General features: G+C 44.6%; 3 protein-coding genes and 1 non-coding gene across 5 annotated transcripts in view; 2 read left to right on the forward strand and 2 right to left on the reverse strand.

Moving 5' to 3' along the window:
• Positions 1-6,808, reverse strand: part of gtf2e1 (general transcription factor IIE, polypeptide 1, alpha) — a 7,972-nt gene extending 1,164 nt beyond the window's left edge. Inside the window, exons 1-3 of the mRNA XM_077001453.1 lie at positions 6,729-6,808; positions 5,248-5,812; positions 233-434 (exon numbers count right to left, since the gene is read on the reverse strand). Of these exons, the coding sequence (XP_076857568.1) occupies positions 233-434; positions 5,248-5,695 (650 nt within the window). The 5' untranslated portion in view covers positions 5,696-5,812; positions 6,729-6,808. The remainder of the gene's footprint in view (positions 1-232; positions 435-5,247; positions 5,813-6,728) is intronic.
• A 128-nt stretch (positions 6,809-6,936) lies between these two features.
• lcmt2 (leucine carboxyl methyltransferase 2) lies at positions 6,937-13,997 on the forward strand. Of its 2 annotated transcripts, none has more exons than XM_077001454.1 (14): positions 6,937-7,224; positions 7,807-7,931; positions 8,020-8,101; positions 8,241-8,424; positions 8,709-8,877; positions 9,079-9,268; positions 11,024-11,131; positions 11,308-11,395; positions 11,505-11,744; positions 11,939-12,172; positions 12,244-12,341; positions 12,582-12,769; positions 13,070-13,205; positions 13,327-13,997. In XM_077001454.1, exons 1-14 carry the CDS (start codon positions 7,186-7,188, stop codon positions 13,510-13,512), a joined length of 2,067 nt encoding a protein of 688 aa, XP_076857569.1. In that variant the 5' UTR covers positions 6,937-7,185; the 3' UTR covers positions 13,513-13,997. The 2 variants fall into 2 exon arrangements, with proteins under 2 accessions (XP_076857569.1, XP_076857570.1); XM_077001455.1 differs by having other exon boundaries at positions 6,939-7,224; positions 11,505-11,738.
• On the forward strand, positions 10,489-10,651 carry LOC143513255 (U1 spliceosomal RNA). The gene has a single exon (XR_013130619.1). It is a non-coding gene; the product is annotated as a U1 spliceosomal RNA (small nuclear RNA).
• A 1,784-nt stretch (positions 13,998-15,781) lies between the features above and the next one.
• Positions 15,782-21,409, reverse strand: tbccd1 (TBCC domain containing 1). The gene is made up of 7 exons (XM_077001458.1): positions 20,835-21,409; positions 20,173-20,504; positions 19,920-20,075; positions 19,362-19,728; positions 18,732-18,918; positions 17,775-18,278; positions 15,782-17,075 (listed from the first exon to the last, which is right to left on the reverse strand). The coding sequence occupies exons 2-7, from the start codon at positions 20,500-20,502 to the stop codon at positions 16,853-16,855; spliced, it is 1,767 nt and encodes a 588-aa protein (XP_076857573.1). The 5' UTR covers positions 20,503-20,504; positions 20,835-21,409; the 3' UTR covers positions 15,782-16,852.
• Between the last annotated feature and the right edge of the window lie 6,300 nt (positions 21,410-27,709).

Genomic DNA, 27,709 nt, shown 5'->3' on the forward strand with positions numbered 1-27,709 from the left:
CAGCGGGGAAAATAAATTCTAGCCCAACTGGACAATTTCAAATCCTTAAAACCAACATGAGATGTAGCTAGTTAGAAGATCTGACTGGTGCTGATCTGTTACGGAGGACCTGGAAAAAGTTCCTGCTCAAGGATCTGACGGACAGAAACCAGTCTGCAGGTCAACAGTGCATCAAGCACACGAAAATCTACACCGCTTGTCCTGTAGGTGAGCAGGAGTGGGAGGGGCCAACCTCTGCTGGAGGGAGAGGATTTCTGCAGGCTCCGGCTCCAGCAGGTCGTGCGACAGGTTGACGTCTTCGGTCTCCCGCAGGAGCACATAAATGGGCTCGATCTGCTCGTTGAAGCGAGCCACCAGCGTGCGGGCGTCCTTCTTCGGCACGGCCGACTCGTCTTCCTCCACCTCCGTCTGACAGAACGTACAGCGGAACGTCCCTGGAGAGACACACAGCAACAGGAAGAACTAACACCATGAACTGATGATTCATAATAATAAAAAAAGCTTAGTGTTTTATAAAAAATAGGAAAAAAGTATAATTAAAAATATATATATATATATAAAGCTAACTTTACATCATCGTGGCAGTAGAAATGGCAGCTTTGTTTGATCACTGCTAGTATAAAAAAAAAAGTAAACAGACATACACAGAGTGGCTGGTGGTTTGGCATAATGAGCAGGACTGGTTTGCCATCTGGTGCTGAAGTTATTTACAGCCACTCTGATGATAGAACACAGCAGGACTCTGTGTGTGGTACGTTTGTTAGCTCCTGGGCATATAGTACGCATATATAGTTTTGCTCAAATCAGCGTGGATAAACATCTACATAAACTGGAATAAGGCTCACACTCGTATCTCAGGAAGGCTTGTTCAATTTTTAAAAGGAACAGTGGTTTTACATTTGGCAGTCAGGGTCAGAGGTGGTTATTCAAGAGGAGAGGGAGAAAACTGCTCTGGAGTTTTTGGACTGGAGGTGAAATCAACAAAGTAAATGATTCATTGCGATTTCCATTCTGAAAAGCTATTTTGGCAGGCTGACAATTCCTGCGAAAGCGCTGGTGAAAAACAACCCCCTGCGGCAGGGACTTTTATTACAGCACTGCCCTCCACCAATCCACACACAGGGTGTGGCCAGACCATTTGATGAGAGATGTACAGGACAAAAGTAAGAGATCAGCTCTTTTACACACACCTGACGGGATCATTAACAAGCAGGGAATACAGGGTGTGATGTCATCACTATGACCTTTTTACTGAAAACTACAAAACTACATACCACCTGCCTTCTGACAGAAATACAGCACGGCCAATTCTCCATCACCACACCACATTCTCCATCACCACACAAGCACAAATAGTAAACACATTCAAATATATAAACAGACTCTGAGCCATCATTAAAATGACACTTCCTGAGACTGCAGTATGGAACACGAGAGAGAGAGAGAGAGAGAGAGAGAGAGAGAGAGAGAGAGAGAGAGAGAGAGAGAGAGAGAGATTTACAGTCAACAGCAAATTACAAGTAAATTAAAGCTACACAAACACCTGTGCAAATGTGTCTTCTGGTGCTTGGAGTTCAGAACTGCAGTTAATGCAATTTCAGATATCAGAGGAAGAGAAAGGAGGGGAGGAACAGAGAAAAGGTGAGAGAGAGAGAGAGAGAGAGAGAGAGAGAGAGAGAGAGGTACAGAAGATGAACTGAATAAGTGGAGGAGAGAATAAAAGATAAAAGCCATAATTGTGTCTTTGAATACGCAAGTGACATCTTTACAATTAGTACTAATGGCGGAAGAGAGAGAGAACTTTCTAACCAGAAGAATCAGACTGAGCCATCAAACGCTCAAGGCTATTAACACACACACACATATACATACACCATCTCATCCATACTTATAACCAGACGAACACACAACACACTCTCTCTCTACTCTCCTCTAACTCACACTAACCTTGAAGAAGATTGGTGCTTTGTGTGTGGGCATCACATCTTTCACATGAGGTAAAATGGGCTTTGTCTCTCTGTACGGATAGTTTGAGCTCCATCAGACATGAATAAAGTCTGGGATAAATTACACAGAGCTCTCTCTCTCTCGTTTCCTCATTAAAGCTCTTTACGATAGAAACTCTATGCTCAAATAAAACTGGAAACAAAAAACCCCACAGACATTAAAATGAGCTCTACAAAAAATGTGAGGGGGTGATCTTTAGCAAAAAAAAAATATCACAGAACATTTCACAGGACATCTGTAAACAGCATGGGGTGGGGGGGTTCTTTATTTGATGTACTTCTACTGAATGCAGAACTCAAGTCTTTTTGAGTACATTTGCGCGTGCAAGAATGATAGTGGGACATTTTGAAGGTACAACTTTGGAAAGTGGGGGGGGGGAAGAGAGAGAGAGAGAGAAACGTGAAGAGAGTGTGGATGAGGAAGATGGGCATCAAAGGACAGGTTCTTTCTCAAGGAGGCCGGCTCGATCAAAGCAGAGATCTCTCTATCTGTGCCATTGAGACAAAAATCTCTAGGCAATCATCCAATCAAATAAACCTGCTGACACATGGTGCGTCCTCGCCTGCATGCACAGTGCTTCAGCTGTATTACACCCACTTCTAGTGGAGGTGAAGTTCAGCTTTCCATAGCAGCACCAAACTCGAGACAGACCCAGCAGAAACGCCAGCGAGGGGTCATGTGTGCTTTTGTCATTCATCACATCACCACAAGCTTATGAGCCTTTGCCAATAATCAGAGATGCATACATGCATATGGAGGAACTACACCACAACGTGTTCTGCTCTAGAACTAGCTCCTGTTCATTAACATCACCAGTCTGGCTCCCATTAAACTAGAGCTCCCACCAGTTTACCCCCACCAGTTAGCCCCACTCCCAATGCCAATACTCCTGTTACATTCGGATCTGCTATTGGAGGATGCAGGGTTTCCTGAATCGATGGTGATAATGACATAATGTGACGAAATCTCAGGATTACGACCAGAATTAATGTGAAGTGGAGTTGACTCTCCAATGGCCCCTGGGATGGAATGTGTGTGTGTGTGTGTGTGTGTGTGTGGTTAGGGCTCTGGGTCAGGAGTGTGTGTGTGTGTGTGTGTGGTTAGGACTCTGGGTCAGGTGTGTGTGGTTAGGGCTCTGGGTCAGGTGTGTGTGTGTTTGGGTAGGGCTCTGAGTCAGGCGCATGTGTGTGTGTGTGTGTGTGTGTGTGGATAGGGCTCTGGGTCAGGCGTGTGTGTGTGTGTTAGGGAAGAGCTGTAGGTCAGGTGTGTGTGTGTGTGTGTGTGTGTGTGTGTGTGTGTGGGTGGGTCAGGCTCTTCGACAGCACTAACAGCATGGCTGCTCTTTGCCTACCTGCCTGCTTGACCATCCCGCTGTGTATCCTAGCAACAGCTCGCCTCTCCTCCCCACCGTCAAGCTCTTCCCTGGTGGGGAGTGTGGCTGCCGCCCGCTGGAGCCTCTAGCCCCGCCCCCTTTACCACGGCACCACTCGCCCCCGACAACCATCCCTCTTCTTCTACTGCTCCGGCTTACTGACATGGTGACTCTCCCAGTACACTGGCCCACCTTTCAGACGATGGGTTTAGACACAGCAGGACACTAGAACTGTATTTTCTATATGGACCTGTGATCGTGTACGTGCAGATTGTACGTGGAAATTCATATATGAAAGCAGTAACAGTTTCTCGGGCTACTGGGGGGGATATTCAGCTTCAGTGTGTGTGTGTGTGTGTGTGTGTGTGTGTGTGTGTGTGTGTGTGTGTGTGTGTGTGTGTGCATCATCCAGTCAGTAGAACTCCCACCGTCCCTCTTTTCCCAGTATTTAAAACGGCTGAAGCTTCCCACATGAAGCTGCAGGTTAAATAAATTATACATGACTCCAGAACGTAGTTCGGCAAACCCGAGCCAGCCAGCCTGCTTATGTTAACAGCCAGAAGGCATCAGGGGCTTTTCAGTTCAGTCCTTGATGGAGGCTTTGTGAAAGAACCTCACTCATTCAGCGCTGCTTCTCCAAACCATTACAAAGTCCAGTTCATTAAACACACACAGCACGTCCTGCCCATAGCGGACCAGAGTAGTTCTGTGTGCGTTTTACTCTGCTATGCAGGCATATAAATCAGCAACTGTAACAGAGGGGGGACAATAAAATGCACAGAGCAAAAAGGAGACACAGAAGGCGAGTGGAGGGAGGAGAGAGAGAGAGAGAGAGAGAGAGAGAGAGACCAATGATGTTAGATGACAAAGCAGTTAACAAAAGAGCGGGTATAAAATCTATGTGCAATGGCGTGCTCTCTCTCCCTCTCTTTTTGTGTCTAGCCTTCATTACAGAATAACTTCATTACAGAACACGACAGATGCATTTTGTTTTAGCTATTTCAAAATTACTTCTGCCTACCTCTTGAAAGCCACGAGAGGTGAAAGAGTCTCATTTTAAACTAACTGACATTAGTTAAAATTCACCTCATGTTCCATTTGAAGTCCATGTTAAAGTGCCTACACATAATATTTTCATAACCTTGCTGCCATCTAGTGTCCACATGTTGTTCTGCCACAAAGTACAATTTTAAATCTTCAGTATTCAGTACACTGTCTGCAACCAGTGTGTCATACAGCTTTTTACAGCCTATTTTGCATGCAAATTTTAAATTCACACAAATCGTAAGACATCACCTATTGCCAATTATGTACTGATTATAAATTGTTAACAGCCAACTAAAATGACAAAACAACCATCAAGGTTTCCCCCTCACTCAGGTACCATTCCCATCAGACTGGATTACTGAAGTTTAAAAAAGGGTTGAGAACTCTCATCTGGGACTTTGACTGAATGATGTTCACAGATGATGTACACACGGGCAAGGACAGTAGAGAAACAATAAACGATGCCAGAGGTCCCACAGATGAGAAAAACTGTAAAGGTGCCTTGTTAAGACCTGACTGACTATTTAATCCATCCCACACTCCCAGAGCTGCAGGATTTAATTCACCACACTCTCACAGGACGGATGAACCCAAAACATCCACTAGACGCGTTTGTCGGTCTTACTAGACCAACTCCCATCTGTCCAACATCCCTCGTTCTTTTAATAAAACGCCTCTTGGCCATGATATTCTCTCCCTCCTTAGAGACTACATCCTTCACTTTTAAACCCAACACAATCTCTCCATTCTGCCCCCCCCCCTCACCTTTAAACCATCGTTTCTGCCCCCTCCTCTCCTCCCGTCCCCCGTCCCGGCCTCACCTGTCATCGGGTCGAACAGCTGGTTGGCCTCCAGGTCGGTGAAGGTGCTGCGGCAGCAGGGGCAGCGGAACGAGGCCCGGTTGGTGGAGTCGCGCTCGTCCGTCTCGATGCGGCGCCTCATGTGGTCCAGCTTGTACTTGACCACGTTGACCAGCAGGCGGTAGTTGATGAAGTAGTAGTTGTGGCGCGTGGTCTTGCCGTCGGGCGCCGTCTCCACGCGCATGCGGCACTTGACGAACTTGTCGCCCTTCAGCGTGTTGAGCACGGAGCGCAGCTGCTTGCGGTCGAACTTGAGCAGCTCCAGCATGTCCTCCTCGCGCACGCACGAGTTGCGGATCAGCACGTCCAGCGCCAGCGCGTGCTCCACGCCGTAGAAGCCCCGCACCACCTGCTTGGCCAGCCGCTTCAGGGCCGCCGGCACCTCCGTCAGGAGCTCCGGCTCAGTCATGGTGGAGGAGGGAGCAGGGAGGGGGTTTAAAGTGTTGTAGTGGAGGAGGATATTCCAGGTAATTATTAGCAGAACAACTTAGTGAATGAAATAATTAGTAGTTCCGCAAGTGGTGTTCTGTAACAGAGGGAAGAGAGAGATTAAAATATTTTTTATAACTAAATATAAGTTAGTACAAGTTCAATTGAACATTAAGAGTTATAAACAATTGTGCTGTGGTGTCTGTGCTCCCAAACTCATTGACAAACTGCCACCATGCCTCAGTTCTTTCCAGCCTCCAGCATGCTGCCTCTGTAATTTAAACTGTCCTCTACTTCTTCATGGGGCAGTCATGGTCCTGTGGTAGGGAACTGGTCCGGAGGGTCGTGGGTTCGATTCCCAGACCTGAGGCCATGACTGAGGTGCCCTTGAGCAAGGCACCTAACCCCAACTGCTCCCCGGGCGCCGGGCTAGGGCTAGGGCTGCCCACCACTCTGGGTGTGATCCACAGCCCCCTAGTAATCACTAGTGTGTGTGTGTGTGTGTGTTCTAACTGCACAGATGGGTTAAAAGCGGAGGACAAATTTCGATTGCGGTGAAAGATCACAATTGACAAACTATGTTTTAAATTCAGATCCATGTTGACAGGATGGCCACAGCTGCCTGTCTCAGGACCAGGCCGCTAATGATGCTGTAACTACAGCTCTAAGTTGAAGACGGAGGCCTCCAAACCTGTAGCTAGCTAGCCTATGTCAATAATACTTCCTGAGTATCTTACCGGATATATTCTCCACTTTTAATAGTGTCATATCAAAATGTTCAAGCACAATTAAACCTACTTCCCTCCATAAACGTGGAGAAATGAGAAGCTACAAGCTACGGCGCTCGCGACACATCAGCCGACCAAGTCAACTTCTGCTAGGCGGCTAACGCAGTAGCTCCCTCAACGAGATCAATACAATGTTGGGGTATTATCCTTTAAAGACACGGCGAAATAGACTAAAGGTAGAAAGACGTTCATTCACGCCGAATTACAGCAACGCAGCACACGTACCTTCATGTGAACACAAGCTAGCTAGCTAGGCTGCTAGCTGCCCAACTCTTTTCTCTTAGCAAGGAAATGACGAACAGGATGTTACTTAGTTGTTAAGAGTCCTGTTGGCTTCTTTAGAAAATTCATTTAAATTGCATTTAATTAAATGTGTATTGTTTATTGATCTAAAATAATTAAAATATAATAATCTGTATATTTATATATATTTTTGCTCTATCAAAAACCTAAACTATTACTGACACATCGACAACTTCCGGTTCCACAAACTCGTGTCTTATCTACCACTGTCGAAGTTGGTCTTTCAAACAGTAGCTAGTCAGCTAACGCGTAACTACGAGACGCTAGAGGAGTTTGTTAAACATTTCTTCCACAGACGCACTTTGTTGTGTTTCTTCAAACGATATGTTTAGGTAACCCACGTGCACGTGTCCTCGGATGGGGCAGAGGGTGACGTGACATGATGAACAGCAGAATAAAGCAGGCGGTGGATGCTGCGGTAATATGATTGTTCACTGAGCCCATCCAGTAAATAAGTACATAAGAGCACCTATTTCAGTCGTCCTAAAGCGGACTTGTTAACGTGCATGGCCTTCTCTGTACTGTATTGACAAACTAAATGGTTACACTGTCTCTTCGTAGTACTTCAGATTCGTAGACAAAGTTCTGGGTCCAACAGTAATCACAAACAGCGCTGAGCGATTTATCTGCTATGGAGATATTTATAAAGTGTAAAAGTGACAATAACGGTAGTAGACGATAGCATAACAGGCATATTAAGTTATCTAATTAAGACTTTTGAGACTGGTCTTGAGATTTAAAAACAAAACGGTGATCACTTGATGTGACTTCGTTAAAATCGGTCAAAAGGGTGCCTTGATTTAACAAAACACCTTCTGACCACTCTTATATAACATCCGATTGGTCAGAGTGAACATGAAGATCTGATTGTTTAGAAGACCCATAGTGTGCCTAGTTTTAGTGGAACTGAAACTCATACATGTTGACTGAATCTGTGTTTCTGAAGTGCGCAAGGTGACACATGGCTAACTGTGTCTGTTGACTGGTCATTTGTTATCAGGTGCAGGGCACCAACGACAGCAGCGTGGTCAGTAAGGTGTCGGCAGCGTCACAGGGTTACTTCCACGATGACTTCCTCCAACATTTTGTGTGCAAGGCATCACGAAGAGCTCCTCTTATCAATAGGTGAGATTACAGAGTAGAATATCAGTGTAATATCACAGACGAGTTCAAATTTGAACTGCTCTCAAATTAGGCCGCGTTTACGTCGTAGGGGCTACTATGTTCGCTGGAAGGCAGTTGACCACTGTGTGAAACAGTTCCTGCATGTCACTGAAACCTGTGCTAGGAGGCAGGTAGGATGAAACTTTCTGTAACACCACAGTTTATATTTGTCTTGGACAAGGACAGTACAGAGACACTGTTGAACTCTCTCTCCTCCTCCCTCCCTCCCTCTCTCTCTCTCTCTCTCTCTCTCTCTCTCTCTCTCTCTAGATCCTGTCCCTAGGTGCAGGCTTCGACTCCCTCTACTTCCGTCTACATGCGGATAAAGCTTTGGAGCGGGCTATCGTGTTTGAGGTGGACTTCCCCGACGTTGCCAGACGTAAAGCAGATCTAATCAATGGCACCAGCTGTCTGAAAGACGCCCTTGCAGACGGGGACCTCTCGGCTCAGACTGGTAAGACCCTCCTTGCTTGTCCTGGTTTTTCTATCTCAACTCTGAAAAGAAATGGGTTGGAAATTACACAAGCTTTGCTTTCATTTCCTACTTACACATTTTAGACTGCTGACTTTATAAAATGTTATAACAAATGCAGTTATTGTTAGAACTACACATTTACTTATATAACTGATATAACAGAATATTTTCTGCAGTACCCCATAATGACAAGTTTGTCCTCTTTGTTATTTTTTCTGTTAATATGTCTGTCTGAACATCATCCATGTGTCTCTTTTCTTTAGACTCAGGTGCAGGTCCTGCATATGTCAGCAGTGCTCAGTATTACCTTCTGGGCCTAGATGTGAGGGACGAGAAGATGGTGGAGAAGGTACTGACTGCAGCTGGACTGCAGTTGACCTGCCCTACCCTCCTACTCTCAGAGGTGGTGCTCACCTACATGGAAACAAGCTGGTAAGTGCACGTCACTTCCGTCTACACGTTCGTTACGGTTTCAGCTGTGGTTCCCAAACCATCCTGAGATCACCTCGATGAGCTACGAGGAGAACTGGAGCAGCCGAGTGATTTACTGCCGTCACAATCCTTTTGATGGATGATGTCATATTGTTTCACTATTACAAAATAATTTCTTGCTGTGTTTTTTCTGTGCTCCAGGTCAGATGCTGTGATTGGCTGGGCTGCAAGAATGCTACCACAGGCGTTGTTTGTAATGTATGAGCAGATCTGCCCAGGTGACCCCTTTGGCCGTGTTATGCAGAGCCACTTCCTAAAGCTCAACTCCAAAATACACGCCCTGTGCCAGTACCCAGACACTGCAGCACAAACCCAGAGATTCTTGCAGAAGGTACCAACATTACATGTTCATAAACAAAACATTCAACTAATATATAAAAGAAAGAAAGAATTAAAATATTTAAAAGTTTAGATTTTTTTTAAAGTTGTTAAAAATGTAGACATTATGTCAAATTTGGAGTATACGCACAAAATGTGTAGTAATTCAAAAACAAAATGTAGAAAATTTGTTACCTGTTTTCCTGGTGAAGCATCCTATGCAAAGTTGCTAACACACCAGAAACTGCTGTATGTAATTGAGTTGACGGCATGGTCAAGGTCATTTAATTTATTGATTATGGTTACTGTATCACTGTGAGCCATACCTGTCAAGTGTCCCGTTTTGGCCGGGACAGTCCCGTATTTTATCGCTCTGTCCCGGCGTCATCCCGTATTTTTATTTTCCCGTGTTTGTCCCGTATTGTCAGTTTTCAATTTTTATTTTTTTAAAGCATTCATGTGCCTCTCCAAACAGAGTTCTGTCACTAGCCTCGCGAGAACTGCCACCCAGACTACTGCAGATGACAGTTCTCGCGAGGCTAGTGACAGAATATGTTTGGCGTGGAACATGAATGCTTTAAAAAAAATAGAAATTGAAAACTCGCGGGTTTAGTGTCGACAGTGGGAGCAAACCTGGAACAACAAATCAGAGATGGATTTAACGAGAGAAGGCAGTCCTGCCAAAAAAAGCTAAGCGTACATGTAAGTACCTTGACGAATGGGACAGGGAATTTACTTTCCTAAAGAGGAGCATGAAGGGGCACAGCTACTCATTCTGTAAGATATGTAGCTGTGATTTTAGTGCCTCTCATGGGGGAAGGAACGATGTCCGTCAGCACGAACAATCTGCCAAGCACAAACGCAGACTAAAGGCACAGAAATATGCCCAGGAGATGTCCCCATTTGTAGCTAGAAATACCACTAGAAAAAATTTATTTTATTATTCATTTGTAGTTCAAAACATAATTGAGGTGTTTGTTCTTCACTTTTTGCCACTCCAAAGATGTTTTCGTCTCTCCTACAGCCTCGATTGCAGCTATATGCAAATAACCAATTATGCAAATTAGGCAATGACGTCATGTACGGGAAATTTGACAGGTATACTGTGAGCTGTGTGATCACATGTAAACATAGCTGAAATCATATCACAACCATTATCTTTAAATTTGTATGTAGTTTGTCAGATAACAATGTGGTTCTAAAATCTGAATCTTAGCAGTGCAGAGAAGCAGGATACTTACCTGGCAGGGGTGAGACCATGATCAGGAAGGTGGTTCGCCCAAGGTGAGGCTCAGCCATTGCACTCAGGCTGTGCTGACCCTTGCGATTTCCCCAAATGTGGGAATCTCGACTTCATAATTTCTGGTAGTGGGGGACTGCGTTCGCGCTCCCCTTGATACTTTTGGTCCTGTGGTAGGGAACTGGTCTTGTGACCGGAGGGTTGTGGGTTCGATTCCCAGACCTGAGGCCATGACTGAGGTGCCCTTGAGCAAGGCACCTAACCCCAACTGCTCCCCGGGTGCCGGGCTAGGGCTGCCCACCACTCTGGGCACGTGTGATCCACAGCCCCCTAGTAATCACTAGTGTGTGTGTGTGTGTGTGTGTGTGTGTTCTAACTGCACAGATGGGTAAAAAGCGGAGGACAAATTTCCATTGCGGTGTAAAAATCACAATTGACAAAATATGGCACATTTACATTTACATGACTGTGGCATTTACTCACACACATTACCATTACCAGTGATCTTCCTCCACCATGTCTCCACAGGGTTGGGAGAAATGTGTCTGCATGGACATTAACCAGTTCTACTTCAGTCTTCTTGCTGAGGTTGAACGGAAGAGGGTGGAGAACTTGGAGCCTTTTGACGAGTTCGAGGTGAGACTGTACCAAAACAAAAACTCAAGATTCTTACAAAATATCTAGACTGGAGTCTTTTCCAGGACCATGTCATTTTAGGAGAATATGAAGGACAGAAGGTTCAGCATCACGTCTGCTAATGCACACTGGGAGTCCTGCACCACGTGACTCCACCCCTTTATGTTGATCATTAGGAGTGGCATCAGAAGTGTTCGCACTACTTCATTCTTACTGCCTCTAACGGCTCTCTGACCAGTCAAGCCCTCCTCAGTCCATCTAAAGGTGAGCACCTATGACCCAGTTCCAAATGCTAAATAATGTTGTCCCTGTTGTCACCTTTTCTTTGGTAAATCCCTGTTTGATTTCATTTTCTCCTTTATGTGGCTCTCAGAGTCCCCCATTCCTCGTGTGGTACCGGAGCTGGAGGCTCTGTCTCTGGCAGCACAACCCGTAGCTGGGACTCCGTGTGTGGAGGGGGTGGGGATGGCCTCCTCCCTGCTGGGGCCTGGCCTCCTCCTCCTCACGGGAGGCTATGGGAGAAGAGGTCGGAACACCGGGGCCACGGTCCTGATCAGAGACGAGGCTGGCTGGAAATGTGCCCGTATGGAGCTGGATGGAGACGGAGGTGGAGGTGTTCTTTGTGTTCCAGAATGTTCTCCCTTGGCTTAATGTTAGAGTTCAAAGAGCAGAAGATGTGTTTCTGTGGTGTTTTTTTGGTTAAAATGTAGTTCCTATTGTACATTAGCTGTTGTTTTTGTTTCTTAAGAACAACTGTAATACGTTCATTTCTTTTCTTAAAGTTATTTTATGTGTTTTTTAACACAGATGTGCGAATATATCACACAATGACCGCTGTTCCTGGCTGGGGTGCAGTAGTTGTAGGGGGTAGAAGGTCTCCACTAAACCCTATTGACAGCATACTGAGTATCACCTGTAGTGATTTGGGGAGTGATCAGCATGACCCCAAAACCATGCAGCTGTCTGTACAGAGGATGGTCTGTACTGGCAAAGGCCCAAAACCAAGATGGCGGCATACAACTACTTTGCTGAATCATGGAGGTAAGTGAATATAGCTTAGGTGAAATAATGTTAATCAGAACATATTATAATCCTTCTATTATCTTGTCCAGACAGGAGCTTCTTGTTTGTGTTCGGGGGCTGTACAGAAAGGGAGCCGGCTCTTGCCAATGCCCACTTCCTGTGTTTGGAGAACAAGATGTGGACGGATGTAAGAGTTGTAGATGTAATGGATGTGGCAGAGATGTCAGAGTCAGGCCCATTTGTCTAATTTGTTCAGAAGCATACAAATAAACTCAGTTTAAAGCAAAGGAATATCAGTTGACGTTAAAGAAAATGTGTTTTATTTTGAAAAACAGTTACACTGACATATCAAGGAGTCTTGTAATCCTTAGGACAAGACAAGAAGAAACAGGTCCTAGATGAGTTCTCTTTTTTGGAACTTCCACAGATCCCTACAGAAGGTTGTTTTCCTCAGTCTCGACATTCCCACTCTGCGTGTGCCTGTGGAGGAGGACTGGTGATCTTTGGAGGGTTGGGTCGAGGTGGTGTTCCTCTAGGAGATGCCGTCCTCTTGAAGCCCACGCGTGCAGGCTTCCGCTGGGAGAGGCTGAGCTTACAGCCAGCACTGGTACCAAGGTATTATTACTGTTACCGTTAATTACAGTTTTAATAAGTTATGTTCTCTTTTAAGAATAACACTTAGAGGATTAGTAAACTATTTTTGATCATGGATCCTTTGTCATAATCTATGAGTCATAACAAAATAGCTAAATCTAGTTTTAAATTAGCATTAGCAACTTATGCTACTCCTTTCCAAGTGAAAGATGCGTTTTGGGTTGTTGTTTTTTTTTTTGTTTTCTTTAACAGTGCCTATAATAAGAAACGTATCTTGATTTTGTAGCTTGGGCTTCAGTACTCACAGACTATCGTTCGCAGGTATTCCCATTCAGCCCATGTGATTGGTGAAAATCTGGTGGTAGTAGGTGGGGTTTGGCTACAGGCAGACAGTGTGCCAGGAATTGCTGTAATAAACCTGACCACTGGAGGCAGTATTGAAATCAGTATGGACACGGTAAGACCCATGTGCCAGGCCTCTGGGAATGGGGTCATTTCAGTACATTGTGACTTTGCGTATCATTTGGGATTTGCTGTTTTTCTAGTCAAAGAATGTATCTCTCTCTTTCTCTCTCTAGTCATCTGTCCCGTGGCCCCTCATGCTGCATTCGTTCTGCTCAGAGCTGCTGGACTCGGATGGTGCTGAGCTGATCCTGATCGGTGGTGGAGGAAACTGCTTCTCTTTCGGGACCCACCTCAATACCCACCCTGTTGTTCTGGACCTGAGGCCTATGCTTCAGAACACGCCCTGCTTACACCACTGAGTCAGAGAGCCTCTGAACCCTGACAGATGTTTCTCCTGGATGTTTTTGGATGTTCTACCTTCCTACTAAGGTGTTCACCCTCACAGTCATCTTTGACTCCACAGACTTGCCAGCCAAACTTTATTTTAACCAAGATCTCAGATTCCATCATATCCAGAAAGCAATAATATGGGACGTGGTGTTAACTGATCATTGTGGAGATCAGAGGCTTATCATACAGCTGCATCTTCTACTGGGTTCCACCTGTCTGCAGAAGTCAAGGGCAGGAAGTGGGTGGAGGTACGTGGGCTGGGATTGGACAAGAAAGGCAAAGGAAAGAGGGCAAGAAGCAAGCGCTTCCAGACCATGCACCCACATTCCCTTCACTTGACTGCTAAAGTCAGGAATTTTGCTCAGCATACAAAAATTCCTGGTGGCCTTGATCATTTAATAATCATTATTTTGTTCTAATGAATCTACATTTAATAAAGTAGTATTTAATATGGTGTTGTCTGTTCTCTGGTCTTTGCAGAATTATATACAAGCATCTTTGATTTGATTAGGGAACGGAAGAATAGGGCAGGTCTTCACTTCCATCTTTGATTTGATTAGGGAACGGAAGAATAGGGCAGGTCTTCACTTCCATCTTTGATTTGATTAGGGAACGGAAGAATAGGGCAGGTCTTCACTTCCATCTTTGATTTGATTAGGGAACGGAAGAATAGGGCAGGTCTTCACTTCCATCTTTGATTTGATTAGGGAACGGAAGAATAGGGCAGGTCTTCACTTCCATCTTTGATTTGATTAGGGAACGGAAGAATAGGGCAGGTCTTCACTTCCATCTTTGATTTGATTAGGGAACGGAAGAATAGGGCAGGTCTTCACTTCCATCTTTGATTTGATTAGGGAACGGAAGAATAGGGCAGGTCTTCACTTCCTATTCACTCATTCATTCTGCTTCCTCCAGTCGTTTCACTCTGAAATGCTGTGCCAGTCCATTTGCACCAGCTAAACTGATCAAGTGATGTGTAGGTCTCCGAGACACTTTATGACCAGTTTAGGACTCTCTGCCATGGCAACTTTCCATGATTTATTAGTCATTGGGAGTTGTACTAAAGCATCAACAGGGCCGCCTACATATTGTAGCAATAAATAAGAAAATATTTGTCATTTCATCAATAAGAAAATATTTAAGTGATTAGTGTCATTGCATTAATCACTGTAATGTATTTTGCCACAATGAATCTGTACAGCGATGATTTCATTTGACCTGCAATTTATATCAGTCAAAGCAGTTTTGTTTCTTCTGCTGTGTTCATTTTGAAATATCCATATTGAGATATCCACCAGGAGCTGATATCTGGCTACTCACTCTGCCCATCCTGGATGTAGTATTAAAGCTTGCTTGGAGAAGCATCTGAAGTCCAGACCGAGTATCGACCCACTAACACGGCCACTTAAATAATCAGCCTCCCAGATTCAGGATTAGTGGGGCGGAGAGCACTGAACAATTGCTTTGTCATGAAAACGGGATCCACACATTGAGTCAGTGATTCTAGTACTATTCAGCTTTTCCAGAAAATCAATGTGGGATTACAGCATAATGGCAACATTGCCAGGTGTCTCACCCCCTCCCAACGGCGGCCACTGGCCCAGCTAGCAACACAACACCCCCATCTCTCAGCCCATACCAACACCAGTGGCAGATGTGCGGAGCCCAGGTACACTGGTTTGCACTCCACTGTTCTGAATGGCACACAAATCTCTGTGCTCAGCTTTTTTTCCTATTGTTTTAACTACAGGCAAAAGCAATCAAACTTGGCAGAGCATGAGGTACTCGGCACGGCACCCATATGGGCGAGTAGCAGCCTATCCAATCTCCACACTGAGCAGGAGTCACATCATTTCATAAGACTATAAAATCAAGCTGCATCTCAGAAATATTGTACCGTTGGAGCAATCTGAGATGCAATAACTAACCAAAATGTAGTGCAGCCTCTGAATGTGCAGGGAAAAAGCCAAAATAATGAAACAGAGTTCCTAACAGAGAATGCAGGAGACAGAATGAGCATATGAGAGACAGACCATAATGGAGAACACAGATGCAAAATGGAAAGTTACAGATGCAGTTATGTGCAATTCACTTCCCCAAATATGTTCTTGCAAGATAGAAGGTGTTCATGAGCTTATCTTTGTTCTACTTTTCTTGACCCTTAGTGACCTGGGGCTTCATGTTCAGAAGACGCAGCTCAGTAAATCCAGACCCATCCTGAGAGGCATTAACTGACAACATATACAATATAAAGCAGTTTTATTGTTATACTAAACCCATTCTCTTGAACTATACATAATACAAAACTGTTCTCATCTATGTTCTCTAAAAATAAACAATCCTCTGGATTTTCCTATAGACTTGATGATTTCAAAAGCATACAAGTCAAAATCTAGAACCTGTATCACGGATGGAGAGGACACAGCAAACGACACTTAATGGGATCAGTGTGAATGCAGAGGTGCAACTACAGAGCAAGACACTAATACAACTACAGCAGGGAAACGGACCACTCAACACTCAGAGGAAAACAAAGGAGGGAAAAAATGTGATATTTAGGCTCATATGTTTCAAGCATGGAATAAGAGTGCTGATTCTGGTCTAGCTTAGAACTCTTTTCTGCCGTCGTATGAACATCGTAAGGCATCAGACAGATCAAAGCACTGTTCTCACTTCACAAAACATGTACATTTCCTTCATTGCATATTAATGCACACATAAAACCCTGTTCCAACAGTCAGTTGCTGTAAATTATTTAAGTATGTTAACTCATTGTGCAGATAAAAACATGACTCCACTCCATCCTCTCCTAATTATAATTTATGTTGCAGAAAACATTCTTCTCCTGTTCATACAGCAGTAACCTGGACGTCATCCTCTTAGAGGTGATTACAGGGTTCAAGTACTATTACTATTATTCACCTGTTTAATCTGCTTGTAACGCAAAAATTACAAAGACCTTTAACTTGCAGCTCAGGGGAATTATAACAATTACAATTCGTCTGCAGCTACGCATCCAGCATATATTTATCTTACTCCATAAGGAAAGTCATACAAAATATGTATTGTAACATTTTCTGTTTAAGACGTTTCAAAACGTAATTCTCCAGCATTGCTTTTTGCATCATACAATATCTACGACGTCTCTTGGGTCCCCACAGACAGAGGTTCTGCGGTTCTGTTCAGAGGTCGGGGTCTGAAATCCAGACTCCTTGCTGACAGCAGAACCAGAAGCAATACGCAAAGGCAGAAGCAGATGTGAACCGGGCTAAGTGAGATAAGCATGGGTGTTCATTCAAGTTTGTGCGCTCAGCAAACTGTGGGTGTCCGCCCCACTGCCTGTTTGGCAGCCTGCTCTTTTCGATGATGGAGAGGTTCAGAAGGGTCAGAGTCGGAGGGCTTGTGGCCCGTGGGGTAAGATGGGGTAATAGTTGGGGGCAGCAGGCTATCCAGCTCCTGCCTCTGCCCCGTCTCCAGCAGCCACTCATGGAACTTCTGCTCCACTAGAACCTGGAACTGTCTCCGCTGCTCCCTGTTGGAAAAGAAGGAAACAAATTACTTCTTGCACCAATTAAAATATAGTGAGATCTTTTTATGTAAACAAAAACCTAAACATTTTATAGTTTCTTATGCTGTCATTCAAATGAATGGAAATGAAATGAAATGAAATGAGAAATGAAATGAAATGAGCCATATTTTGTCAATTGTGATTTTTACACCCCAATCGAAATTTGTCCTCCGCTTTTAACCCATCTGTGCAGTCAGAACACACACACACACACTAGTGATTACTAGGGGGCTGTGGATCAAACGTACCCAGAGTGGTGGGCAGCCCTAGCCCTAGCCCGGGGAGCAGTTGGGGTTAGGTGCCTTGCTCAAGGGCACCTCAGTCATGGCCTGTCTGGGAATCGAACCCACGACCCTCCGGTCACAAGACCAGTTCCCTAACCGCCAGGCCATGACTGCCCCTGTGAAAATATGAAAGCCTATTGTGGCTCAACTTATTTCTGAAGACATGGTGTAAATATATTTAACTACACCTAAAGGCCTATAGCAATATATTTAACTACACAACTAAATTACAATAATCCAAGTTAAAAGCATCGTTAAAGCATGTGCTTGCATGTCACAAATTTGATGACCACAACACAACAAAATACCATATATATGTAACATACAGACATTCTAATCCTAGTCTCTGCTCCAAAGTTAAAGCATGAAGTAAAATTACTTGTTGAGGTGAGCATCCTTCACCATCTTCTGCCAGTCCTGCACCCTCTGCTCACAGGCCTCCACCGCCTGCTGGTAGTCCAGTGGCAGCCCACCCGGCACCTCGCAGGTGTCCCCCTCCATCTGGAAGGGCACCACCAGGGGGCAGAACTCAGCCGGTGGGAGGATGCGGTAGCTGGCTGGGTCCAGAGCAGGGCCGTCTCCCCCGAACAGAAGCGGCCGATCCCAGAGGTTGGGCACGACCGCCAGGCCTACGCTGGCCATGTGGTCCTCCAGAGCGGGGTAATGGGTGTGGAAGGGTCCCAGGGTGAGGGCCACATTGCCGGGCAGTATGAGGGGGCGCGTGGGGGTGAGGATGTGGACGGTGCAGTGGGAGGAAGCGGCTACGGTCAGACGTGCTGCCACACACACCAGCCGCACACACTCGCAGCTCTGGACATGCACGCTGGTCTCCACCGGGCCCAGCACCACCGTGCAGTTGCGACACTTGTCCAGAGTCACGGACCTGCGATATATATGCATATAGACTTTCAGAACAGGCATATACCGACACCTCAGACCAGAGGCGGTCTTTGCATAGAGGCATTGCTAGGCAACTGCCTTGGGCCCCTCCCACTGCAGCCCACTGTAGGGGCCCCCTGATTAGCTGACTTATTTCTCGCATATTAATGTTGATGGGCCCCCTAGCTAAATTCGCCTTGAGCCCCCAAATTGCTAAGTCCGCCACTGCCTCAGACAACACAGCGGCTTTTATAACTACACCTACACCAAAGCAAATATACACACACAGCTAACTTTGTAAGCTCAGATCCTCTAATATTTTCAAAGAAATGTAACTGACACCAAATAATACTTAGCTAAGAACCAGTGGCTTTATTTTAACCCATTACTTTAGCTGTTTGAGGATGAAATATGTGCTCAATCACAGGGTCAGGTCATCACACCGTTCAGCTGTTACCTGAGGGGAGACAGCAGGTAAATGAAAGCCTCACTGCAGCGGTGCAGTTTGACGTTGGCGTCAGACAGTTTCTCCGAGTCCTTGGCCAGCGTCTGCTTGTAAAGCTGGGACATCAGAACCACCCGGCTGCCTGGAGGAGCCAGGTGTGTGTTCCTGGCTATCTTTGCTCTCTTCATGGCGCCCTCCACTAAAACACACACACATCACTATAACACAGTCCATGAGCTGTCTGCATGTTAGACATGCAGGCAGACGTGTACAATTCAACCATAACAATACCATCTCAAATTACAAGTTGAAACGACTGTCAACATTGGCCCATTGTCCAATTAGTAAAAGCTAAACAACCATAAACAAAACAGAACAAAGATGGAGGTAGAGAAAGATGTCTACTTTTTACTAAGTAGACCAGATAAACTGGTAAGAGATGTAATGACATTATTATATAATGTCTTCCCTAGTACTACATACATTAATAAATGTGTATATTTATTTATATTTATACGTCTACTCATTAAACACATATAACATCTCTTTAGCATCCTGAGCATGTGAAAAGCAGAAACTATTAAAGACCTGGACTGATGACAGGAAAAGCTAAAAGAGAAAAGGGCTTTTATTTTGGAGCACCTTGAAGGGCCCAGGTCAGCTTCCTGCCTGAGCGCAGACAGGTGGACATGCCGAAGGGGTTGAGGGTGAGAGCCTGGCGCAACCAGGCCTGGAGCCGCTGCAATGAGTAGGAGTGGCTGAGCTTGGAGTAGCCCGCCTGGGCCTGGACCGGCGCCCGACCCAGCAGCCGGTGAACAGGGTGCACGGTGCGGCCGTGACTGGCCGAGCCCTCCAGCAGCAGGCTGAGGCCCTGCAGGGCGGCGGCGGGGAGCTGCACATCCCGGGGAGCCTGGGCAGAACGGCCCAAATCACCCGGTTCCACCAACAACTCAAGTAGCTCAGCCAGGTGGGTCTGCACGAAGGTGAGGTGTGTCTGGTCGTCCCAGTTCTGGATGGAACAGAACGACGACGTGAATCTGTGCGACGTGACGCCGAAGGACGGCTGCTGTGGCATTTTAACGGTCCGTTTTAAAGGTAATTGTGCATAAAACTATTTACACAGAATAATTACATGGGGAACAGAGCAATGCAGCTCACGCAGCGTAATTACACAGGACAGCAGGTGCAGTGTCGGCTGACCTTGATGTGGGAGTTTGTTTTGGCCTCCCTTTCTGAGGAGGAGGAGGGGGAGCGAGGGCTCGGCCACTCCTCTCCGATGAGGGAGGTGCGCAGGGAGACGCGGTTCAGCTGCTGCAGGTAGAGGAACAGCAGGAACTGCAGCGTGTCCACAGACAGCTGCGCCAGCCACAGATAGTTAAATGCATTACACATAATGGCATTGCAAAAATACAAAAAGGAAAGACAGCAGGTGTACTACAGGTGTGTACCGCACCTTACTGCGCTGCCGGTCAAGCTCACGTGGGGACCGGCACTGAGATAAGGCCTCGGCCCACTCCAGCTTCTCCTCGGGGGAGCGCCGCACCAGCAGGTCGAAGGTCTCAAAGTAGAGCCAGGCCAGGTCCTCGCCTAGCTGCAGCTTCCCACAGGCAATGTGTCGCCACATGAGCCAGCCCAGCCGCGGGTAGCAGCCCTCCCGAGAACGCACGTAGCAGGCCATCTTACGCAGGTAGTGCACGCTGAGCTTGCCCGGGGGGGCCGCCTGCAGTGCCCCCAGCAGGAAGGGCTCCAGGCGGGGCCACACGCTGGCTGAACAGCCGTCCATTTCTGTGGCAAAGACACGGGCTAGGAGCGTTAGGAAAGGCTTGTGAGAGAATGTGCACAGCCTAAGGTTTGCTAGCTAGACAGCTGGCCAGCTGTGTTTATTTCTAGGACGCTGGCCGGCCTGGTTACACATTTAACTCGTACGGTGAGGCGGTCGGCTGGCCAGGATAGCGGACTCGCCGTGGTTGCCATGGTAACGTGGCGCACATTTACAGTGAATCTGAAGATCTTTGTCGTCATTTGCGCTTAAATGTAGTCACTTATACTTGTCGATAGCACGTCAAATAGTACCAAACATCTACAAGTTACCCCAACTTCACAACAGCTGCTTACTTTCTGCATGCGCCCGACTGCAGGTGCTCCAAACCCCTGAGGTGGCAACAGGTGGTCACCTCAGGTTCATGGGTAAAACAAACCAACACCTCCACACACGATTTAGGTTAATAAAGCAGCTAACTGGTCACACCCGTCTCTGTGCTACACACACGTCTCTGTGCTACACACACGTCTCTGTGCTACACACACGTCTCTGTGCTACACCTGCTAGCTGTCTGAAGTCCATTCTGGCGCCCAGCACAAGGACTCCACCTGCTCGCGCCACAACCTGTAGCTAGCTAGCTAACGCACTATTACTTTTACGCGTTTTGGTATCTTTGTTGAATGTGGCCTACTTCCTGACATCCACAATTCCACCTGAAACACACCGCTAAACAAATGTGCCACTTTGTAGCTGCAGCAAGCAATTTTAGCGGCAAGTTCAGTTATTTCAAAGTGAGCTGTTTTGAAATTGTAACTACAAACTTCCGTTTGAAGTACTTCCTGTCCTTTTCTGGGGATTTCAAAATAAAAGTGATTTTTGTTGTTTTTTTTTGTAAAAGGGTTTTGGAGGTTTTCAGGACGCCGTAAAATACGCCTAAAAACGCCGTGTTTTACGGCTTTTAAATGTTTAACGTTAAAACGCCAAAAAAAAATCGCCGCTCTAAATGCTCTGCAGCGCATTACGGATCCTTTATATCTATATCCATCCATCCACCTAAACGCCGTTTTGTAGTATGATAATGAGCTCCGCCTGCCAGTTTTCCAATTAGTGATGGGATTTTCGACTCTATTTTGAGATGCGGCTCTAATGGCTCTTCTTACTGTGGAGAGCCGGCTCTTGTCGGCTCCCAAACGGCTCCCCATATATATTTTTTACATTATTAATTAATAGCTTAAACCTAATTTTATAACATTTTGTTTCATTATTGACATTGTTAAGCACTTGTGATGAGTAAAAATGCTGCATAACAATGCTTTATAAATAAAACTTTTATTATAACCAATTATTAAATTATCACAAAATAGCACCAAAATAGAACGCAATACAGCTTGGCCAATTGCCTGCCGTTTCCACAAAAAAAGTGGAGATAACTTTTTTTTTCGGAGTGTCTATTTGCACCCGGGTACAAGTAGCATTTGCCACACAGCGAGGCTATTTTCACCCCTTAATTAAAAAAAAAGAAAGCGAACCCATCTGCGCATGTCTACCAATGAATGCGCGGGAGCGAAAAGGCGCAAATTCAAAGGAACCGAAACGGAGACAGTAGGAAACGGTAAGCAGAATTTGGTTAATAGTTATGTATAAAGGTCCATCACTCAATTTAACTTTACATTTTAAGATATATATTTAAGAAATAGTGTGAGAATTATTATCCAACGAACACTGATATATTTTTGAGCTAATAGGAGCATAATAGTGGCGAACGTAAAGTGTTACCGGGTGGGGGGTGTAAAATGGACACAGCGAGAAAAAAAAGACAGATTTCAAGTGTGCAGAAACAGTCTAAATGGTCGTTTGAACTAACCTAGTGAAAACCGGGACATTAAATGATTTTTATTTTTTGCCGGGACCGAATATTAAAAAGAAGGAAAACCGGGACAGCGACGTGAAAACCGGGACAGGTGGCAACACTAACTGGCGCTACAGAGCTTGGAGGCGGACACAAACGCTGAGGAGAGCGAGATTTATTAAGAGGAATGATCATGATCAAAGTCGTTCAAACAGGCAGGGGTCACAACGGGCGAGCCATCCAGGTTTGACAAATAAACAGGCATGACGATACTAAGAATTAAACTAAGACACCGAACGAACACTTTAAACCAAACACGGGGTAAACGCATACAAACTAGAAAATCAGGCTACAGAAAACACAGACGACTGAGCAACGAAATGAGTAGAACTCACAGACCAGGAAGCGTAGAACACTGAACAAAGAGCATGAATAACAAGAGCACAACACGACCAAAGAGCATGAATAACAAGAGCACAACACGACCAAAGAGCATGAATAACAAGAGCACAACACGACCAAAGAGCATGAATAACAAGAGCACAAACTAACCAAATAGAACAAAACAACCAATAACCGATAAGTGAAACACTGGGACTATAAATACACAGAATTAAACTAGACACACACAGAACAAAACTAGACACACAGGTGAAGACACTGATGACACGGGCGTGTCAGACGAGGGGAAACCATGGAGACAGACAGAGGACAGGAACCCGAAGTGACAGAGAGGGGGCGTAGCCCTACGTGACAGTCGCATTGGTATCTTACAAAAACAATTTTGTCCAGTCTATTTTTTGAGTTTTGTGTAAAATTATATAATTTTGTCTTTTTGTTCTCTATTTTTGTGTTGTTTCAGTACACACAAAGGACATGAATGTGTATAACAAAAGATGTACAGTCCTTTTAAATTAAGGTTTTTGCATGACAGAGTCAATATGCCAGACTTATAATGTAATGACTATTTTATATAAGCTAATATTTGTGTTTTCTCCCAAGAAGGAAGAAAAGCTAAAGAACATTTGTGAAGGATACTCCTTCGACAGTAGTGAGGAATTCCAGAGAGCACTGAGATTATGGAGTGAAGAGGGCTACCATCCAATGCACAAAATTAAAATTTATTTAAACATGATGTAAATAATAAAAACCCCAATTTATTTCTTTAAAAAATGTACAAACCATCCAGAAAAAATGAATTAAAAAGTCAAATCTGTCTTCTGCATTCTGTGAAATTAAATAAAATTAAAGAGGCTGATAATGTACTGGCAGGAAGAATATTTGTATACATCATACTGTAACGCTGGCGACTGGGTGAAGGACGAGACACAGAATCCTGTTCGCTACAGACATTACTTTATTTGTCTTTACACATATAGCGCAGACAGTGCACGTTTAACACTCATATAGAGACACGTAGACTCAAACAACGACGAGCACAAGACACTGCGCGAACGCACATTAAATAGACAAACTACATAAACCCCATGTGATGACGAGACGAGCCACAGGTAAAACGAATTATCACAGGACGCAACCGCACCCACGGAGATCCACTGACGCAGACGACGTAAACACACGCCCAAAGGGAGGGGTCGGGGACCATAACGTGACACATACAATGTGGTGTACATATCAGGGTGCTACAGACAGATATTAACTTGTGTTACATTTTGTTTTAAGATTATTTATCACTGGCAGTGTATATTACATGTAGTATTTACCATGTGATTACTGCCATTAGCGGTAAGCGACTTAGGATAATTAAATTGCTATTTAAATTCTAAACATGGTAAAGAAAAAGACTCACAAGTGAAAAACAAAATTCAAACAGGTCTACCCCATAACCCCAAATAAAAGTATCTTCACTTCTTGTAAAATAATTTGTAAGTAAAATGGAACACAAAAGAATAGTACTAATCTTTGATCAATCAAAATGTTGGGTGCAAATAGTACACACTGCTACGTATAGCCGGGTGCAAATAGCACACACTGCTATGTACACCCGGGTGCAAATAGCACACACTGCTATGTACACCCGGGTGCAAATAGCACACACTGCTGCATATACTCGGGTGCAAATAACACATACTGCTGCATATACCCGGGTGCAAATAGCATCTGCCAACTTTTTTTCAGTGTTTTACCACCACATTATTAACTGAAAGCTGCGTGTGATTGGTCAGATGTGTGGAGCACACGCTTGACATGCGGTCCGTGGAGACATTCTTTGCAGTGTTATCCGAAACGATATGTGGTAGTATAAAGAAACACCCTTTAAAAACAGGGGAAGGAACATTTACCTGACAAAAATTTATGTTGCATTGTGTTCCAGGTTTGAAAAGTGCTAAAGTAGGCTAAAGTACTTGAAAATGTAACTGTATTTTGTTTCACAACAAATAGCTGTCTGATTGAATCGATGTGATAAACAAGCAAATTATTTCGAATAATTTCGAGTATATGTATAAATATTTAAGTTTAAGGTGCTGGGAAATATTGAAAATGGCCTTTTTCAATATTGAAAAGTGACGTACAAGTGCTTGAATTCCACCTTGTAAAGGTGTATGAACCCGGCATACATAACTTTGTTCATTGCGCTGAAGAGGTGCACGACCTCACTTCGCACGGGGGTCCTCACGCAGGGCGCACGGACCCTTGCGCTGGTATCAACTTATCAACTTGAGAATATCGCGATTTTTCTTCAATAGCTTCAAGGTCATGTGACCCACTGACTCAAAATCAGAGTGAAAATATTCTGCTACACTGGACAGATGAGGCACACTCATTTATATGGCATTTTAGGCTTTTTTTCATTTTTAGCAATTTTTTATTTGAAAATATCGCGATTTTTCTTCAATAGCTTCAAGGTCGTGTGACCCACTGACTCAAAATCGGACTGAAAACATTCTGCTACAATGGACAGATGAGGCACACTCATTTATATGCCATATTAAACTTTATTGAACAAAAAATATACAAAACAAACCGGTTTTGCATTAAAGAACAGCGCATCAAAAGCAATGGCAAGATATAATATACACTGCTCAAAAAATAAAGGGAACACTCAAATAACACATCCTAGATCTGAATGAATGAAATATTCTCATTGAATACTTTGCTCTGTACAAAGTTGAATGTGCTGACAACAAAATCACACAAAAATCATCAATGGAAATCAAATTTATTAACCAATGGTGGCCTGGATTTGGAGCCACACACAAAATAAAAGTGGAAAAAAAACACTACAGGCTGCTCCAACTTTGATGTAATGTCCTTAAAACAAGTCAAAATGAGGCTCAGTATTGTGTGTGGCCTCCACGTGCCTGTATGACCTCCCTACAAAGTCTGGGCATGCTCCTGATGAGGTGGCGGATGGTCTCCTGAGGGATTTTTCTACATGTATATGTGGTCCCGCTCCCGCATCGCCTGGACTAATTCAACTCCCGCTCCCGCCAATAACAATTCAATTCTGTCCCGCGCCGCAAGATATTCTGTCGGGACCCGCGGGATTACCGCGGGAGTGCAGACCTCTACTGTGGGGCTCACCGGCCAAGGGCCGGTTAGGGCGCGAGGGCCCTGTGACCGACCGGGGCGTGGTTATGTGTTGTTAACGGCCCAGTCGGTCCAGGGTCCCGCCCAGGGAGGTGAGCTGACTAACGTTATGTGTTTTGTGTTTCAGCTCGTGGACTGCAGGAGGTGTGTCCCTGCCTGTCCTTGCCTTCCTGCCCCTTCGTGTTGTTGTGCAGCCGCTGTGTGCCACACACCTAGTGGAGGGGAGTGCGGCTTGGTGGGGGGGTCTGTCACGGTGAGGCGGCCCCCTACCGGTCGCCTCCGTCCACAGCGGCTGTGTTGTTGTTGTTTTGTGATGTCGTGTACGCCCCTCAGGTGGGCGGAGCCCGTGATCCGTTCCCACCTGATGGTCGTTTGTCTGTCTATATGTCTTGTCGTCGTACCAGTTGACCGCTGGTCATTATATCCTTAATTTGGAGATAGTGCACGGGTTTTAGGTTTGCACACTTTCTATTAAACCATCATTTTTCCCTGAGACTTGGCGTGATCGCTTCCTTTTCGTTGCTCACCCCCGCCCGTCACAAGCTTCAATTAAAAATCGTATTTCCTGTGGCTCACTTTTATTTCAAAATAAAAGTGACACACTTAACAGCAATTACGCCATCTGTCACGCTATGCAGAAGTTTTGAGTGCACGCCTACATCTTGTATTGTGGTACACAGTAAGGCGTATACAGCTTAAACATATTTTAAGGAGGTCTAACGCACCAAAAATCCTTTGAAAGAAAATAATTATTAGAAGCTACATAGAAGGAAATTTGTTGGAAATTCACAACTTCCAGTTTCAAATCCATGCATTTCTTTCAGTTAAATCAATTTTTATAAAGATAATTGTACCTACTTGTGATAAGATGTCCTTATGTCTTTGCTGTGAGACTGTAGAGAAATTATGCTGCAACACCAGCAACTTGCTTGTCCACAATATGGAAGCTCTTGTCAGGAATAACAGTTGCCAAGCTGAGTGAGTATGTGTGTACATACATGTGCACACCAGAGTCTCAAATCATTATCTACTGGCCCAGACTGGAACAACCTAAATACTGCTTGAGTTAACTACAAAAAGCATATGACTCACACATGGATTCTTGAATGCCTAGGCCTGAATAAAGTCACTAAAACCATGAAGGCCTCGGTGGAAAACCAAAGGACATTAGAAGTCAACTTTAGAAGCTAGTACAGTATACTGACAAATGACCAAGTGACAGGGATCGTATACAGGAACCTAAGAACCATAGCGAGTGGTAACCAGAGGTGGAAAGAGTACTGAAAAATTGTAATTGAGTAAAAGTATCATTACTTTGCCTAAAATCTACTCAGAGTAAAAGTAAAATTACCCATCACAAAATTACTTCATTTAAAATGTAATTTGAGTAAAAGTTACTTAGTTACTTTCAGTTATGTAATGAATGGATGAATCATGAACCAAATTTAGCACAAGTTGTTTTAATCGATTTCAAAGCGTATTTAAGTGCACATCCACACTTGCAAAAAGATCAGCTGGGCTCAGGAACATACTGTACTTCCTCACAGCACAAGGACAGTCACAACCTGTACCATAAAGTCCAAACAATTTTCAGTCCTATTGTCCAATGGACAACACTATGATAAGAATAAAGAAATTTAAATTACAAATTATTCAAAAAACAAAATGCACACAAAATTAAGTGCCCACAAGATGCCACAAATCAAACTAAAATGCAACAGGATTCCACTACTCACAATAAAATGCCCACAGGATCCCACATCAAAAATAAAAAAATGCTCATAGGATCCCAAAATTTAAAAGTAAGTGCTCACAGGATCCAACTAT

The sequence above is a fragment of the Brachyhypopomus gauderio genome, chromosome 4 (assembly GCF_052324685.1).
Source record: "Brachyhypopomus gauderio isolate BG-103 chromosome 4, BGAUD_0.2, whole genome shotgun sequence".
NCBI classification, from domain to species: domain Eukaryota; kingdom Metazoa; phylum Chordata; class Actinopteri; order Gymnotiformes; family Hypopomidae; genus Brachyhypopomus; species Brachyhypopomus gauderio.